Source organism: Centrocercus urophasianus, unplaced genomic scaffold (genome assembly GCF_019232065.1).
Source record: "Centrocercus urophasianus isolate 14NV4802_14NV808 unplaced genomic scaffold, USGS_Curo_1.0 seq_9, whole genome shotgun sequence".
In the NCBI taxonomy this organism is placed as follows: domain Eukaryota; kingdom Metazoa; phylum Chordata; class Aves; order Galliformes; family Phasianidae; genus Centrocercus; species Centrocercus urophasianus.
In genome coordinates, this window is record NW_024885532.1 from 24,428,360 (window position 1) to 24,447,090 (window position 18,731).

The window sequence follows — 18,731 nt, forward strand, 5'->3', positions numbered from 1 at the left end:
TAAAACCCTTTCTCCCTTCGAATTTTTTCATATTTGGGGCACACACTAGTTTTGAAGTGAGCAGGTTGACCCCAAGTGGAGATGACGACTGGTATAAAATCTACGTTTTCCCCTTTCTCTGTTGTCTACCCACTGGTTTTGAACTGAGCATAAAGGTAGACTGAGGGGAGATAATTCCTTTTAATGTTAGATACGATAATGAAGCACACTGATGAGAGATTCTGGGGAAGAAAGATTAGCTCTTGGGTTCCATATAGTATGGTATTCTTTTCCTTTTTTAAAGCACTGTTCATGTTTGCAGCGTGATCATACTGTAGTTGCCTATCTCCATCTTATCCATAACCTTCTAGCTGATCTCAAGTAGTGTAACTATGAAGTCCCACAGTCTGAGAAATATCATAAAGAAAGGACAATGCAAAGTTTTCTTAATAGGGAAAACACCTAGAGATTTAAAAATAACGTTTTTAAAATGTAAGAAAGAAATGAGGTCAGCACTGTCTAAAAATAAATAAATAAATACCTCATAAAATTTGTTTTAGGTGTAGAAGTCTGGGAAGTTGTCCCAGTGGCCTCAAAGTGCTTTGCAAATGTTGGTTACCTTCTTCATTCTCAGTTCTTCCATTTCTTTTCTCTTTATTTCACTGCACGTGAAGAATTTGATAATAGATCAGTGTGAATTATTCATCATCAGTAATGCAAGGCTGTAATTCAGCCTGCTGACAGCATAATCATGAGATTGAGTCGGAGGGTACAGAATGCATCTGTTATATTGCATGCATTATTCCTCTTAATGTACACTCAGGGATTATCCAAAAGTAAACGTTTGAGTTGGGATATCTCATTCTGCAGAAAGGAAAGATGTTTCACCTCCTTTTCCTTGTAATTGATTCTCTGTCTTTGTCTGAGGCTAAGCAATTTATGACAAGTATTTTTCTGATGGAATAATCTCAAATTTGTTTTGTAAGGTTTTTTTCTCCCTACAATTTAAAGCCTGCATAACACTATCTTAGTAAAAACGTAATTCAACTTCTTACTTGACTTGTATATTTAGGAGCTTGTACTTATACTCCCCTCCTATGGGCATGCTTTTTAACTTGTTCTGTTCCTCATTTCACTCACAGACAAACAGCAAGATGTCTGCAGCTCAGAAGGCTCTGGCCAAAGTTGATAAGAGTGGAATGAAATCCATTTCTTCTTTTTTTAGCTCCAAACCTAAAGCATCAAAATGAACACTTGTTCTTGAAAAAGTTTTATATAGTGGTTACTTTTACATTAAGCTATCTTTTGTTTGTTTGCTTGTTTTTTTGTCACTAGTTTATTTGAGACATGTCTGCGTCTGTGGTGGAGTGTGATGAAGGTATCTGTGGGGCTGCTGTTGTCTCAGTATTATGGTGAAATTCCAGCCTGGAATTAGCACATACCATACAGTGCAGCCATATTAATTCGTCTTCTAGGGCAACCTCAGTCAAGGTCACCACAGAGTTTTGTCATTGCACTCCATTCTGGCTTGGAGACATGCCCTTTCCTGTGACAAATGTTAAAGGAGAGGATTTTTGTTCATTAGGAAGATTATTTCTTGAAACGCTCTGGAGGTTTTTACTCAGTATAACACCCGAATGGGGTGGCATAATCAGATTTCTATGTTGATGAGAATCTAAGTGCTGAAGTAAGCATCACCGTTAGTGCCAGTTTATCAAGGCAAAGGTATATTGGGATTTTGGTTTTGAATATGCTGGAAACAATTGTGATAAATTTCAACATCCATGTAATGCAATAAAGTGCTTTATGTAACAGTTTGTGTTTATTGTGCTTGCTGTATGTTTCAGGGGTTGGGTTAGCCTTAAAGACATTCCTTGTGGACTTTTGGTGTTTTTCAGTGTGTGAATTGTAATCCTTAATGAATTACAATGTTGCTGTGGACTTCAATGATAAATCTCTTAACACATAGTAATATAGGAATATTTTATGTTTAGTTCCAAGGTGTATAGGTCCTTACGAAAGTAATTAAGGGAAGATTTACTTGAAGACAGCAGTGTACATTTGAAAAAGCCTATGTGGTGTTGGATGCAAAATTATACATGTTGAGTATCTTAGATAAGATTTAAGTTTATGAAGACCTGCACATAGTTGGACTATTATTTGAACGTATAACTGACTCTTGTATGTATTCTTTCCTCATTATAAGGAATTCCTGTATTGTACAGAGGGATATAGCTATCTACTATGATGCAACCTTTACATTTCACAGAAGGAAAAAATGAAGTCACTGGGATTGTTTGTATAGATGTAGCCAGTCCTGCAGAGCTGGAAGAAACCAAGCATTAAGCATTTCATGGGCTGCACCATTACTGCTGTTGAGCTGCAATGCTTTAAAGAGACGGACGATCTTAACATCATTCTTTGCTACTTGAGCTCAGTAGAGAATCTACTTAAATCCCTTGATAATAGGGATTTTTAGAGAAAATGTCACTGCCATTTTCCCATTTCAGACCTACTTGCCTTTTACAGCCCTTGTGCTACAGAGGTATCTGTTAGGTTTAAGAGCTCTGCGGTGTTCTTTTCCAAACAGAAGTGAATGTAAAACTTTGCTGTGCGTTGTACGCTGTTTTGTAGTTGCTGTTGGCATCTGTAGGCCTTCAAAACAGTGTTTTTTCAAAGCTGTGCTTGTAAATAGGCAAATACGTGGAATTATCTCTGATTGCAAAGATACTTATTTCACCATTGAGCCTTCTCAATGAAGCTGGAACAAGGAACAAATGTAGAGTTAATTCTCCCACTTTGTGCAAACTGAATCATCTAGGCCAAGAATGACATTCTTTAGAATAAATAAACGATTTTCAGGCATTCTGAAGAATCATTTCTATGTCTTCCTTATTTCTGGAAGACAGTTTGTAGTATTTCTCAGTATACATCCGAACAGTAATGTGTGATTCAGATGCAGACACTTCATTGATTTTTAAGCTTAGAGAAATTCCTATTATACCACACTGCCTTGCTCTTCAGGTGTCTTTAGCAAAGTATCAGCAGCTTTGTCAGTAGAGCTGCCTGTTTTGACATTAACTATTAGATAAGCTTAAAAAATAATAGTAAGTGCCATTGTGATAATTTTTGATGTGCACTACTTTGTGAATTTCCATCTTGCCTTTTTTTTTCTACCTTACTTGTCTGCACTAGAAGTGAAAACAAACCCTGTAGCAGACAGGGTGTTTGTTTATCCAGAGGTTTTTCTTACTGTGAGTTGGAAAGAAAAGCACTCAATGAGCCCAGAATGAGCAACTGCAGTTGTGAACTTGGAAGGGCTGGGTTTTGAAAAGCATTCAACTTAGCCCAGTGGTTTATTTTGAGAATAAAAGATGCCTTCCAAATTGGTATCAGTAGAAAAAAGGATGCACCACTGATGAAGCCTTTTGAAGAACACTAATGAAAGTGCAGGATAGTGTAATGAAAATAGAAAAAATGGGCACTTATTGTCATGTTAATGGTGAAGCTTTCTGCAGTAAGCAACATCTTAAGGATTATGTTTTGGAAAATGAGAGGAAAGAAACTGCATCTCTAAAGAGAGGGCACATTCTGAGCACTGGAAAATTTTGAGAAAGGAAGCAAGCATGGGATGGGAATTTCAGCGGAAAAACACGAATGGGAGAGATTTACAGAAGAAACAAGCTGTGAAGTGGGACAGATAGATAATATTTTTTATTCTAAATATATAAATCTGCTACTTTTGGTATTTTTTTAAATAGTTTTGGAAATGCATCAACCTGTTCATTGACTGAACAATTTGAGAACATTTCTTCTAAGAAAATATTCCTATTTCTCTGTCAGACTTTAGGACAGAAGGGCAGTCCTGATACAGGTGGAAGGCTTTTGTGGACTTCTGATCTGAGCTTTTCTTTTTTTCTTTCTCTGAACATAGCTTTCACATCAATCTCTGCATGTAAGAAATAGTCTTCTGTATGTGTATGTACTGTGCTTTAGTTTGTCACATCTCAACTTCAGCTGACTGCTATACTGTAACTTAGAGCAACTGAGGTTTGATTAGTTACTGTGCCTTTGAGCAGAAATTTGTGCATGACAGAGGAACATGAGCCATTTCCAAGAGCCATTACAGCTTTCATGTGAAAACAAAACTCTTTTTCCTGTTAGGAAAGAATGTAATACATTTAGTAACTTTGAAACCTTCTTAACGTGTAGCTGTAAGAAGTTATGAAGAACACGTGGTGCCAAATACATAAAACAATATTTCCTACCACAATGAGGATTTAAATATAGTTACTGTGACTGGCCAGCAGTAGCACTCAGTCATCATGAAGTGCTGCTTTGCTGTTTCTTGCTTCTTAGCTTAGTTTGAGACAATATGCCAGCACCATTCAGAAATGTGGTCTAACTTTATTGCTCTTTCAGAATTAGCATGCTGTTTCTACACACTCATGTAAATATCTGATGAGTTGTGATCCTTTTATTGTAGTTGGTTTTGGATTAAGCTGCTCTTGTAGTCCCACTCTCTTAAGACTTCGCATTGCAAACAGAGTGACATCAGTGAGCCTGGAAAACTTCATATGGAAATAAAGCACTGACTTGGGGATATATCAGGGTTGGACTTGCACATCATTTTCAGTCTGAAGTAATAAAATCAGTTCTATTTGTAGGAGTGACAACTGATGATTTGGTATTTTTCAGTGAAAATGATGGCACAAAATGATGGTAGTATTTGCATTCACATCTGAAATTTAAAAGAGTTAGCGATTCTTTCAAGTATTAATTGCATCTGACTTCATGGCTTTTAGAGACAAAGTAAATGCATGGATGCTTATTTGAATAGATTAATTCTTATGCCTAGGATTTTTTCTTTTCTTTTTAGATGCCTGCACAAAAACATCCAAAGAAGAAATGAAAGAAGCGTAAGGAGACTTGCTAATATTATTTTAACTTGCCATAATCTCAAACCAGCTTTTAAAGGCTTTTTTAGTGCACTTTCTGAAAATAAATGCTTAAAGTTAGATGTGCCCTGTTCCAAGAAAAAGCAAATCTCAGCAGATTAACATTGTTAAATATGCGGTGTGTTAAACATACAGTGCTTCAGATTTTATAGCTTATCCACTATTGGTCTATCGGGCCCTTCCAGGAAAGCACTTACAAGCATGCCTAATGTTAAGCACATGAGCAGTGATCTTCAAGTCAGCAGTGTTGTTCGTGTGGATAAGTGCTTTGCTGGACCAGGGCCTAAAGTCCTGTTAGGTGCTGAGCATCCTGATCCATATCCAGCAAAGCACTTATGTCTATGCTTATCTTGAAGTGGAAGAGCTGGTCTAACTAATATTTGTGCATTAGTGTTTGCCATAAAACCTCTCTTGGCACGGTGACTCACATGCTTAAAATTAAGCACCTGCCTATGTATTTTGTAAGAGCAGACCAACAGCATCCTTGAGCAATTCCTATATAATTACTTGATTTTGTATGGACTTTCTATTTTCTGGTTGTTTTTAACAGAGCAAATGACTTTAGTGGCCATAATTTCAAGATTTAGAAGCTGCGTAGCAAAATGCTTTGTGCAATTTCCACATTTATATTTCAAATTGTAGTCACATTCAACAAAATACTCTTTTAGACTAAAAGTCCAGTTGTTCAGATTTAAAATCATCAAAAAATGAAAAATGTTGATTTTTTGTATTTTAAGGTCGTTTCAACTTTTTTTTGTTCAGAGTTATTTCACTGAACTTAATCTGCATGATTTTGTCCAACCAACCGTGTTCTGGTATCCAGAATAGGTTACCTAGGCCTGTCTGTGTGAGCAGACTGATTCTTGAGGTGCTAAGGCTTGGGCTAGGGGGTGTGTTCTGAGGGGCTAATGGAGGAGCTGTAGTTCTATTTTTTTCTTCCTGGCAGAATGAAACCTAAACATGATTAAATCAACATGTACTTTTTTAATGTTGAGAACAAAGCTGAAACCTACGTAGTCCTTTTGGTAAAAACAAAAAATAAGAGACACTTCGTTATATTGTTGTTGTGGATGTGTACAAGGTATTTTCCATGGGGTGAACTTCAACCAAAATATCAACCAGAGTTCACATAAAACAAGGAGGAAATGGATGCTAATGAGATCCTTAATGATAGGCCAGATGCAGGCTGACATTTTTAACTTAAATAACTATCAAACTGCCTTTGGTATCTTTTTTTGTTGTTGTTGTTATAGAACTGTTAAAGTAATGAGGATCAAGATTTTAAACATCATGTCTATTTCTATATATTTTAACTGTGAACCCAGTTCACTCTGATACCGACAGCAAGTGACCAAAATGTTCTGCAAATCTTGAATGTGTTTGAGGCATTCTAGATCAGAAATCAAGAGACGCTTTGCTTCCACAAAATTTACCCGACTTCAGGTCAAACAAGAACATCCAGAAGAGTTTATTAGGACATTCCTGAAATCTAAAATATGAAGAGGCATTGGTGTATTCAATTTTCCCTTGCATTTATGATTATGTTTGTCTCAAAATGGGAGAGAACTGAACTGTGAACTGTTTAGAAATCAAGTATGAAAGGAAATATAATCTGAATGTTCATTTGAGAAATTTGCACTGAATTCTTTGTTATTTTCACACTTGTCTAGTTCAGAAGTGTTCACTGTCCCTTTTTATGGAAAAAAAAAAAAAATGTGTTTTAGTTTCCTAGGCAGTAATGCATGAATATTAAATGGGTCCAAGATGAAATTTATATTTTTCTAACTTGTATTCAAAAAAGTACTTGATGTAAAAATAAGGCTATATGTTTCAGAAAACTTGTTCTATTTTTTATTTCTATTTTTTATTTCGGAATTTACTTATCATACATGTGCAAAAAAAAAAAAAGAAATAAATACTTTTTTACTCATTTGTTGATTATTTATTAATTTCACAGAGAAATACGAAGAGAAATGCAGTTCCATCAGAGTACAAATTCCTCTGGTCTCTGTAAGCACATCAGTATTTCTCGGACTGAAGTGAAGGAAAAAAATGAATCCTGAATAGGTACAAATCTAAAAATTTGATAAGACAGAATCAGTGATGCAGTTACTTTAATCCTTGAGGACTTTACTGTACAGTCAGTCTGGTGAAAACCCATCTGTGTGTACGTGTAGTTGGTGGCCGAAGCACTTTGGCCATTTTGATTTTCACGAGTGCTTTTTTTGGGTGATTGTGTTTTTTTTTCTTGTTGGTTTTGTTGTTTTTATTTCTAATTTTTAGTTGTTTGTTTGTTTGTTTTTCCTGTTATTGGTTTTGGGCTGGTTTGGGTTTTTTGTGTCTTTTTTTTTTTTTGTGGTGGTGTTTTTGTTTTGTAGAGAATATTCACTCAAAGTAAAAGCAGTTCCTCAGTCATTATGTTATTCTGGTTTCACTAATTGTATCTGGTTTCACAGTATTAACATGAGGCTGCAGGGCTCTTAGACTTACTGTCATTTCTTTTGCAAAATCCAGAGAACAAGGGACAACACAAATGTAGTGGGGGTTTTTTGTGCTTTGTTTGGCTGGGGTTTTTTTTGGTTGTCATTTTTGTTTGGGTTTTTTGGGTTGCTTTGTTGTTTTTTTTTTCAATTAGGTTGGCTTATTAGAATCATAGAATCATAGAATCACCAAGGTTGGAAAAGACCTAAAAGATCATCCAGTCCAACCGTTCACCTATTCCCAATAGCTCCCACTAAACCATGTCCCTCAACACAACATCCAGCCTTTTCTTGAACACCCCCAGGCTCGGTGACTCCACCACCTCCCTGGGCAGTCCATTCCAGTGCCTGACCACCCTTTCTGAAAAGTAATACTTCCTCATGTCCAGCCTGAATCTCCCCTGCCGTAGCTTGAAGCCATTCCCCCTGGTCCTATCACTAATGACACGAGAGAAGAGGCCGACCCCCAGCTCACTACAACCTCCCTTCAGGAAGTTATAGAGAGCAATGAGGTCTCCCCTGAGCCTCCTCTTCTCCAGGCTGAACATTCCCAGCTCCTTCAGCCTCTCCTCATATGGCCTGTGTTCCAGACCCCTCACCAGCTTTGTTGCCCTCCTTTGAACACGTTCCAGGGCCTCAATATCTTTCTTGCAGTGAGGGGCCCAAAACTGGACACAGTACTCGATTGGTATTAATGAGAACCAAGCATGGAAAGCCTTAAGGTTTATACTGTTTCAAACCCGTCACCTACCAGCAGTCTTCTGTTGAAACAGAATGACCAGTGCTAAGGACAAAGCATATAAGGCAGCTTCTATCTAAATGTGAAATGGCATTTACACTGCTAAGTTTAATACAGACAGTTTGCAAAGTAATGCAAAGACTGAAAAATGTCATAGTTCAAGTGTCAAAGCTTAGCTCTCTAGTATCTCTGTGCCCAACTCTTAAACCCTTTGGGGTCTGTCATGTCACAAATGGCCATACTTTTTCCAAAGCTCCCTTTTCGAAATGTATTTGGTTGCAAAGCAAGCGATGTTATCCCAGCTAAACCACGCCTCTGTGAGGTTCAGCAATTTTCTAAAAAGGAGAGCTAATTGAAAATTGAAAGGGTATACGTTAAAATCCAGCTTCTTGTTTGGGTGTATGTTCACTGAATGAGCATTCACTGTGTTCATCCTTTGCTTTTTCACTCTGACTGAGGGCTTGGTTCTTTTTCCAAAGATGCTAACTTGGTACAGCCTCATCCTTCCTTAACTTCAAGCTAGCCAAGCAAACTGATTTAGAATAGGCACCTACATTTATGAAGACAGCCAAAATCTAAGGTTTCCCCAACCCTGCTGATAATGTGGAGCTGGTCCTGGTGTGAATGGAACCACCAACCACTTCCATGAGTCTCACTCTTGAAGTCCCTGTGCAGTTGACCTTACTAGGCATTCTTCATAAACTGTCACATTTGATTTCGTGATAGCTGATGATCTTTCTAATCTTAGCCAATCCAACATCAGAGAAGCTGAGCAGAAAGTACTGAGATTGGTAGCTAGTGATAAAGCAGTGATCTTTGAAAAGGCCTGCTGAGGGAGGCCTACAGAGAAGCTGGGGAGAGACTTGTTAGAAGGGCATGTAGTGACAAGATGAGGGGAAATGCTTTTAAAGTGGAAGAGGGTAGATATAGACTAGATATTAGGAAGAAGTTCTTTACTTTGAGGGTGGTGAGACAGTGGAACAGGTTGCCCAGAGCAGCTGTGCGTGCTCCCTCCCTGGAAGCATTCAAGGCCAGGCTGGATGGGGCTTTGAGCAACCTGGTCTAGAGGAAGGTGTCCCTGCCTATAGCAGGGAGTTGGAACTAGATGATCTTAAATGTCCCTTCCAACCCAAACCATTCTATTCTATTCTATGAAGTAAGCCACTAAGGACTCATTTCACTTCATTTTAAATGCCTGCAAGTTAAATCTCAACACAGTTTCTCCATTATTAATAGGGAGCATCCTTAAAAGGTGACTGTATTCCAGGAAGAATCATCCACTGGAATATGGCTCTTTCTCATGTGTAGTAAGATAAGCCTGGACAACTATGTGTGCTTGCACACAGCATTTGCAGGTGGTTGTCCTCAGCGTCTCTGTAGTATCTTCAAGAGTGGGAGTCAATCGTGTATTTGAAGAATTGAATGTAACCTCCAGGCTAGATGGATCAGGCTCTGAAGATCTCTTTGGCTTTCCATTAAATATTGTGCCCAGGCATCCAGGTGGCCAGCCGTATCGTGGGGGGCATTGAGCACAGCACTGCCAACCGGGCGAGGGAAGGGACTGTCCACTCTGCACTGCGCTGGAACAGCCTCACCTCCAGTACTGTGTGCAGTTCTGAGCACCACAGTACAAAAAGGACATAAAGCCATTAGAGAGTGTTCAAAGGAGGACTACAGAGATGGTGAGAGTTCTGGAGGGGAAGACACGTGAGGAGTGCCTGAGGTGCCTTAGTTTGTTACTTCCTCCCTGCCTCACAGTTTACTATTCCGTGATTGTAAGGGCAACATTTGCTAGTGCTTATTTTGGAGTTCATTCTCCAATGCCTGAAACGTTCCCACCAGCCCACAAGGAAGCACTGAGAAACTGAACTAAGCTGTCTGCTTAGCATGTAAGCAATGAAAGTAGGCAAGTTTATCCATGCGCCCTTTTCCAGACATGCTTGTGACTGATTTTAAGGAGTTCTAGCCCCTTAATTTCCAGTTATCGTTTCTCAGCTGTTAACTGCCCCCCACCCCTCTGGCTGCGATGCTGTGAAGTATTGGTGAGGTACATCCAGGCTTTCAGTGTGAATTAAAGCAGCAACCAGCAGCCAAGGGGTCGTAACGCTTAAGCTGTTAAGGCTCAGCTGAAAGAGTGTATCTGAGCATACCCTTCAGTTCTCTGCCCCTCAGCCTTCCATCTATAAACTGTGAATTATGTCTCCCAGCCTCATCACAGCGATTTGTGGCAGTTGCTAGCCCACAGGATTACATTTAAATAAAAATGTATTTAAAATTGAACCCTGTGAACTCAACCTGAACTTTCTGAATTCCCGTACACCTACCACAAGGAAGAATACCTCCTCGGAGAATGGAGCTACACGGAGACACCGATTTACTCTGATTTCAGGAAAAGCAGCGTGGGATTACCACACTGACGTTCATGGCGCTGTGGGAGGCTGACAATGGAGTGTCCGGGCCCTGACCTGGGCTCCTAAACCTCAACAGAGGGAAGTTTTCCTCTAGATCCAGCTTAAGAGTTGTTAGGTTGGGCCCTACGGAATAGAAGCTTTGTGGAAGATTTAGTACAGCCAATTGCTCCCATAAGCAAAAGCCCCTAGAGCTTTTGTGCTGCTTTAGTACAATTTTGCCTTCAGTAAGCACAGATTGAGACTTCTGGTCTTCCTGGAGTACTGAAATGTAAGCCCAGCAAAAAACATATTTGTAGGGTTGTAGTGGGATGATTGCTCCCAAGGTAACATGCTGGATGGCAGATAAACTCAGCAGCTCGCGAGGTCTGTGAGCATATGATCAAGGGCAGAAGTAGAAAGGGCAGAGAGAGAGAGACACAGCTTGGACAACAGGAGAACAAAAACAACCAGGGTTCAGCACTTTTCCATCTCCTCTTTTTGTCTGGAAGTTAAGCAGTAAGTGCTCTTCTTTAGTTGTACGAATGGGATGTGAAAAGCAGTAGGTAGCATGCAACCTCAAAGAGAAAATGTTACTGGACCTTTTTAAGAGACAACCACTACAGAAATGAGTTGGCTCAGTAGCACTTGTAAGGATCAGAGAGATGCTGGAACCAGAGTTTTCCAGGGCCCTGCTCAGCAGTTCTTTACAGAGGGAGATTTATTTTTACAGTGCATGAAAAGTTTGCCTGGGTTTGCAGACCACTGAGAAATATCTGTCCCAGGGGACTTGCAGAGTAACTACAAGCAATGGTATTCTCAGATGTCTTCATCCTTGTGTCCATGTATTCTGCTCTGGATATGTGGAAGCATTTTTCAACTGCCAAAATTTAACCATACAAATCCTAGTGAACATAATGGGAGTTGTGTATCTAAATTCTGTCCTGGAGTTTGGAACTATTGAGTTTAAATAAGCAGCAAGTATTAACACATTTATGGGTTGACAGAGAGCAAGCCGTTATCCTAACAGTACCAGGTACTCATGAGTGAAGGGGAAAGGTTTGGGATTGTGGCATCACTTGCACTGATTTTACCAACGTTTTTGACACAGTTTCCAATAGTATTGTTGTACCCAGGCTGTGACATTATAGTCTGGATGATGGACAATCAGATGAATAAGAAGCCTGGTTGCATGGTCAGGCTTGGAAGGTCAAGGCTACTGGTCAAGCCCTACCTGGATGCCTATGATGTGGGGTATTGCAGGTCTGCCTTGGGACCTGTCCTGTTTAACAGCGGTATTAATGACCTGAAGGAGATGGAGGAGTATGCTCATCAGGTTTGCAGATGACACCAAGGTAGGTAGACCAGTCAATACACTCAGGGCTGTCATTCAGAGGAAGAGAGGCAAGCTGGGGTAGCAGAGTGACAGGAGCCTTGTGAAATTTAGCAGTGACAACTGCCAAGACCTGAACCTAGGAAGGAAGAATCCCCTGCAGTGATATAGATTGAGGGCTGCCTGGACAGAGAGCAGCTTTGCAGAAAGGACTTGGGCTGCTACTCAGCATTCTTCAATTCTATATATATAGATCACATTCTGCTTTTTGACCACACGGTGCAGGCAGTCCATTGATAGTACTCTGGGACCACACCATGCATTTTTCTCAGATTCATAGCTTCCAGGGCTGCCTGCACTGCAACGGGCATAGATTTTTTGTGACCCACTGTTATATCACTAACTTTTTTTTTTTCCTTTGGCACTCAATGAGACATTGCATCAGCTATGAATATGCATAGGAAGAAATCTACGTGTTTTTCACATAGAATTTACCACAAATTGTGGTAAAATATGTATTTATAGAGGGCTAGAAAGGGTTGTCTTCTTCAGCTCAGCCTTACTTGACAGAAGCCCACCTGGTGCTAATGCCCCTACCTAATCTGTAGGTCAGTGATACTTGTTTCTCATTGAAGAAGCCATGGCTGGTGTTAAAGCAGCACTAGTCCTTTCAGCAAACTTTAACATCCTCAAGCACTGCTTTCAGGTTTTGTCTCCTGTCATGGGTCTGGAAATGAAGTAAGTAAGGTCTTAATGAACAGGGGACACTTTCTTGAGGGGGAACGGGGAAAGAATTAAAACAGAAGCTGGGGCCAGGGCAGGTAGATCAGCAGGAGAAGGGAGCAGGGAGTTGGAGAATGCAGTGCCAGATGGGTTCTTGTCCTGCAGCCAGATACATCTGTGCTGGTTCCCTGCCCAAAACCTATGGATTGTATCTTCCAGCCAGATTCCTTGGGCTGCAGAGATGGAGTAGAGTCATCTCTCTGGATACAGCAGATATATCCAGGAGCCAACAAATGCCTCTGAGAGCTTCAGGCCTCAGGCATCTCCATCCTGCTGAATCTGAACCCACATCTGTGTTTTTTTTCCCCCTCTCCCAGTGGTAAACCTGACCTTCCCAACAGGAAGAGTTGAAGAGGTGTAGCTGGCATCTGAGTCATCTTGATTTGGTTCTTGACTTCCTCCAAAACCCCTCTGAGATCTGAGATGAGGCACACCTTTACTTCCTCATGGAGGAGAGAGAAGATAGATAGAAATCTCTATTCTTCCCCTGCCTGTGGTTTAGTGATGTCTTGTATTTTTAAGGTGAACTCCTTGAGGCAAGACCCATTTCTTTAGCTATGTTCAGTGCAGCCCTTGGCTTACAGGAATCTTGATCTCCAATTGACCCTTGTAAACTCAATAATAGGAATTGTGCCTTACTGAGGACTGATTTGCCCATCTAAAATATCCATTAAACAAAACAAAAAAACCCCAAGCAGTGCTAAGTGCTTTTTTAATATTGCCTTTAAATTGATTTATTTAGATGCTTTGTTTTTTATGTACAGCCCATAATGAATGCCATGCATTTACTGAATATTTGATTGAAGCATTTTTAAAAGACTTTATTCTTCAACATGTTTCTTGTGCTCCAGATTCATGTTGACTTCCACTGGCACAAGCATAGCTCCTTGGTCCATGCTGACTGCCTGCCAGCTGTGGGCTGCTGTTGGTCAACAGCCCCTGGGAAGCAGGATGAAGCTAACGGACAAGGGTAGGGAATAATTACATAGAAGGCTGCTGAATGCAGCCTGTAACAAACCAAAAATAACGAGTGGAAGGCAAGGAGGAAGAGAGAGGGCTGTGCCACATGAGCTGCATTACGACAGTGTGGGCTGAGCAGAAACTCAAGCCATATCCCATGGGACTCAGTCATCACTGGGTGCTGGACCTCAGCTTCCTACCCTGAGGATGCTGCCTGGCCAGCGCAGAGCTGATGTTGGGTGAACTGGAATATGGCATGGCTCTTCCAGACATATGGCACTTAAGTGGCTCTACAGCACTAAAACTGCTAGCCAAGCAGTGCTAATAGCAAGCATAGGACAAGAGGAAGCAGCCTCAAGTTGCACCAGGGGAGGTTCAGGTTGGGTATAAAGAAAAATTTCTTCTCAGTAAGAGCAATGAGGCACTGGAATAGGCTGCCCAGAGAGGTAGTGGAGTCACCGTCCCTGGAGGTGTCCAAGAACTGTGTGGATGAAGCACTGAAGGACATGGTTAGTGGACATGGTGAGGCATGGTGGTGATGGGCTGATCGTTAGATGAGGTGATCTTGGTGGTCTTTTCCAACCTTAATGATTCTATGATTCATACAGCAGCATCCTGGTTTAACCCTAGGTAGAAGTTAAGATAGGGTTGAAAACGTGTACTTGTGTTTTAAAGGCTACCGCCAGGCTCCTTTTCAAGGATGAGTTAAGTAGACCCATTGTCCTGTCTTTACTGCATCATGAAGTTAAACAGCCCCATGATCTATGAACTTGAATCACATAGTTAATTACCCCACGCCCCCTCCCTAGTCCCCTTCCCACCCCCCTTTGCTCTTGGAATACATTATATTTCTTTGACAGTCTGCCGAGAACAATGTCTGCTTTTGTGACAGTGACATTGCCAGTGGTGTAAAAATCTATGCATCTGTCAGGTTTCCCCATGTGAAACATAATTGCTTAATTTCCATTTGAAAGTACATCCCTGACATTAGAACAACGTAGACACACCAACGATAACAGTGATTTCCTGACACCTAGAATGGGGCATAATGCGGTAATAAATAAGTGCGCAGAATGAATGCTCTGCACACAGAGGGAGCAGGTCTGAATTTACAGCTGCAGATTAAGTGTTCCTCAGGAAAAAAAATAAAATAAAATAAAATAAAGAAAAAAAAAGAAAAAACCAACAGATTAGCATCAGTGTGAGTCTATGTCAACCAGATGGCTTGCTGTGGAAAAAGAGCTTCTCTGCTTTATTCCAGTAACCCTGGCTAGCGGGCTGAATGTCTGAGATGAGAAGAGAAAAATGATCTCATTCGGGACTTTTTTTTTCCCTTTGCACACATGCAGCTTGAGCTGAAGAAGAGAAAAGCTCTGAAAAGAGCACAGAAGTTCTCCCTTAGCGGTGACGTGTGAGACCCTGTGGACCACAGAGAGCTCATGGACACAATTCAAAAATGCAGAATGCGCAGCATGAAAGCACTGCATCACAGGTGGATAGGAGGGAGCCTTGGGGACATCACCTTGAGATGGTGATGTGCTGTTCTTTTGGCTTTTCCCTCTCTCATGTAGCCCCTGACAGACCTGGAACACAGTTCATCTCCCCAGGCCCTAGTTCATAGAATTGTAGCACCATAGAATGGCTTGGATGGGAAGAGACCTCAAAGATTGCTTAGTTTCAACTCCCTGCTGTGAGCAGAGTTGGCAGCCTCTAAATCAGGCACTAAGTCAGACTGTCCAGGGCTCCATCCCAGCTGTCCTTGAATACCCTTTGGTGCAGATGGGATATCTGCTGTGGTCAGGCACATTGGCTCCAACCTGCCAATGGACATAGCAATGGAGCAAACAGGCAGTTCGTGTGGAGGCAGCTACATGAGCTGTTGCCTCGCCCTGGTCACCCTGCCTCATTTTACACATGTAATTGAATGCCTTGCTAGCTCAGTTCTCTCCAGAGTCACTGTAGACAGCAGAAGTGTATCTTCATTTGAGTGCTGACAAGGGCCTTGGTGGTGCCTCATTCCACTGATCATGGGAAGAAAAATCTCACTGCAATAAGATTCTGAACTTGACCTGGAGTCAGGCAGGATGAGCCCAAGCTCAGCTACCTGTCTTCAGGGCAGTGAATGCCCTCCCATCTTGGGGCAGGTCAGGATGCCCTCACCAGCTGCCTATCTGGGTCACACGTCACCTTCCCTGGAGCCACTGCAGGTTGACAGCTGGGGAAGGGTCCTGGAAGCAGCAACTCGAAGAAGGCCGAGTGTACTTATTTGTACAGACTTTTGAGACCCAGTACTAGATTTATTGCTGTGGCTCACTACTAAACGTCAAGAAAACTCTAGTGCGGTGGTTTCTAAGTTGGGCCATGTCATTGGACGCTGCTTTGCACAGCAGGAAATTTGGCTTGGGGTGCCTGGATTCCAGTGAGGAAAAAAAAGTGCATTTTAGTGAGGTTGTGATGAGAGCAATCCTGCAGGGAGATCGTAAAAGTAATTGGAGTGACTTGACCTGTCTTATCCGTAACAGCTGATAGATGTGAGTGTGAACCAAGGAATGGGAGATGGGAGTCCTCTTTCTCAATGGAGAAGGTGTGACGTTGTTTGACAAGGCCTGCTTCAAGGCGTCATTCACAGGGGAAGAGCTGAATCGTTATTTTTTCATTTTCTTTGTTTTAATTCTGTGCCCAGTGAAAATTTCTCACAGTAAGAAGGGAGGAGGATGTTTAACTTTGATTGGGCCCATGATAGAATTAACGTGCATGCAATATCCAGTCCTTGATTCTTTGCTTGTCTTTGGCAGTGAATGAATGTCTGTCAGTGCAAATGTCTACAAAATTACTGTTTTAATGACCTGTTTGCTTCAATTAAGGCCTGGCTATTATCTTTCCAAGAAGCGAAGGATTGGGGAGGGGGAGATGAAGCGAGAGAAAAGAGTTGATCACTGGGACGCGTGAGCAGAACATTTAAGGGGCCAGCTGAAACCGAGAGTAGATTTGGAAAGGCTGTATGATGAATCTGTGACATTGCAATATTTCAATCATCACATTTCAGATTCTGGTTCATGCATCATTTGCTATGAAAGTTTTGAGATTTTAATCAGTGTTTCAAGAGTAAATTGATACAGCCTAATCATTTAAAATCTCTGGCACGAGACCAAAGTGTATTATGTTAAGTGTATGTTATGTATTATAAAAGCTGCTTGCTGAAAATTAATTGAGTATTCCCGTGCTAGATAATGTTTCTCCGTTCCCCAGAGCCCATCCCTTTGCGTGCGAGTGTTTTCCCAAGTGCAATGCAGATGCCAGACAAAAGGTGAATATATAACATATGTAAAAGACTGGCTCAGCACAGTATCAGGCCTGCTAACCTCCTTGGCTAGATTGTATGGCTGTTTATTTGTCTGCAAGATGTGTAGGAGGAAAACTCCCGGGTACGAAATAAAAAAAGTATTTTCCATAGAAGTGAAGCATGAGAGAGCCTGTGCCGTGACTCTAATTCATATAAAAAGTTGGAAAAGTGTTTGCTTTTCTCCTCATGCCTTATGTGGACTTGGCAGAACAAGCCACCCAAGTAAATGACACAGATAGCAGCCAGTGAGTCTAGGTAATGAATGCGCTGTCATCCTGTGTACTCAAAGGCTTGGGAACTTCCCATATTCTTGTCCTTCTTTTTGTACCTGTGGCAATGCTGACAAAATGGATGTGTATGGAGATGAGGGATTGGGTACACCTCTAATGTGCCAGTGGATAGTCCCCAGCATTATTTGTGCTCTATGCTGACATTTCTGATGCAAACCATTTCTATCTGGAGGGGTTGGCTTCCCAGGGAAAATTGGGCCTCTTTTGCTAAGAGGGACTGGTTTTGGAGCCTACCCTACCTCCCTAGTGCACAGGCAATAGGTTAAAATACTTCTGGCTTAAGTTCAAATACCCCTGCTCCCTGACTCAGGGTTATGAACAGAGGCTCTCCAGCTGAATATCCCCAGTGTTAAGGCATTTTCCTCAGAACTCTGGCTGAAGCTGTTCCAATTCATATGTGTTTTTTAGCCATTCTCAATGTCTAGCATATGAAGATGTGTACCCACTGCCTGTCTCAAGTCATTCTCACACTTGCTTCCTCTTGACCACACTGAAGTGATTTTGATGAAGTGGAACATGGACATTCAGAGCATGTATCTACCCTCTTGAAATGGGTGGATCAAAGCTTTGAAGTCCATTAGTGCTAATGGATCTTGATCCAGCTTGCAGATACCTGCCCTCCTCCTATTTATTAAATAGTCTCTTGGGGAATATCATACCAGCAAACCAACTTTCGAGGGCTCTTTCCTCATTGAAAAGGCTGCTGCTGTGTCACAGTGTTATATCCCATCATCTTTATATTAGCAGCCAAAGTGAAAGGCTCTAGACTTATTTAAATAAAAAAAAGTAATAAAACCTCCTCTTTTTTCATTTTGGGGCTCAAAGTAAAAGCTCTGAATGCTTCTGTTTACCATTTTTATTACACAATATTGGCATTCGTAAACTCTGGAATGAAACCTTTTTCTTTTCTTTTCTTTTTTTTTTTTTCCATTAAAGAGCTCAGTATCAATGTTTCCTACTTTCCATGTATTATGACAAAACATTAAGCCCAGAATATCTGTTGCCATTGCTAAAGCACTGTGTTCTTGTGCGACTGGAAATCCACTCTCTTCATTGCTCCCTTTTGTACACCCTCCATAAAGCCAACTGGCTTCAGCTGTTGACAGATAATAGTGAGAACAAGAAGAGGTGTTAAAAAAAACTGCCAGGAAAGTCTCCAAGCAGAGCTCATTGTGAGCAGACCTCTCTCATTAGCTACCCCAGGAGAAAGCTCTGGTCAAGACAACGTGCCTCCGTCTCAGATGCCTGTGCTGTCCTGTGAGACTCCTCGTTCTTCTGGGCTCTGTCTGATAGAGCTGCTGCTTTGCTTCTGATTCCTGTTGTTCCAGGTTGGACGGGGTCCTGGGCAACCTGATCTAAATGTGTATGTTTGGTGGCCCTGTTAGGCAGGGGGGTTGGAACGACATGATCCTTGAGGTCCCTTCCAACCCGGGTGATTCTGTGATTCTGTGATTCTGTGATTCTGTGATTCTGTGATTC

General features: G+C 41.3%; 1 protein-coding gene across 3 annotated transcripts in view; it reads left to right on the top strand.

Moving 5' to 3' along the window:
• RNASEH2B (ribonuclease H2 subunit B) overlaps nucleotides 1-6,826 on the top strand; it is a 44,773-nt gene extending 37,947 nt beyond the window's left edge. For 2 of the 3 annotated variants that reach the window (XM_042838787.1, XM_042838788.1), the window contains exon 11: nucleotides 1,122-1,796. In XM_042838787.1, the coding sequence (XP_042694721.1) occupies nucleotides 1,122-1,229 (108 nt within the window). In that variant the 3' untranslated portion in view covers nucleotides 1,230-1,796. Of the gene's footprint in view, nucleotides 1-1,121; nucleotides 1,797-4,858 lie in introns of those variants that run through there. The other variant, XM_042838789.1, reaches the window with a different exon arrangement.
• The last annotated feature ends 11,905 nt before the right edge of the window (nucleotides 6,827-18,731 follow it).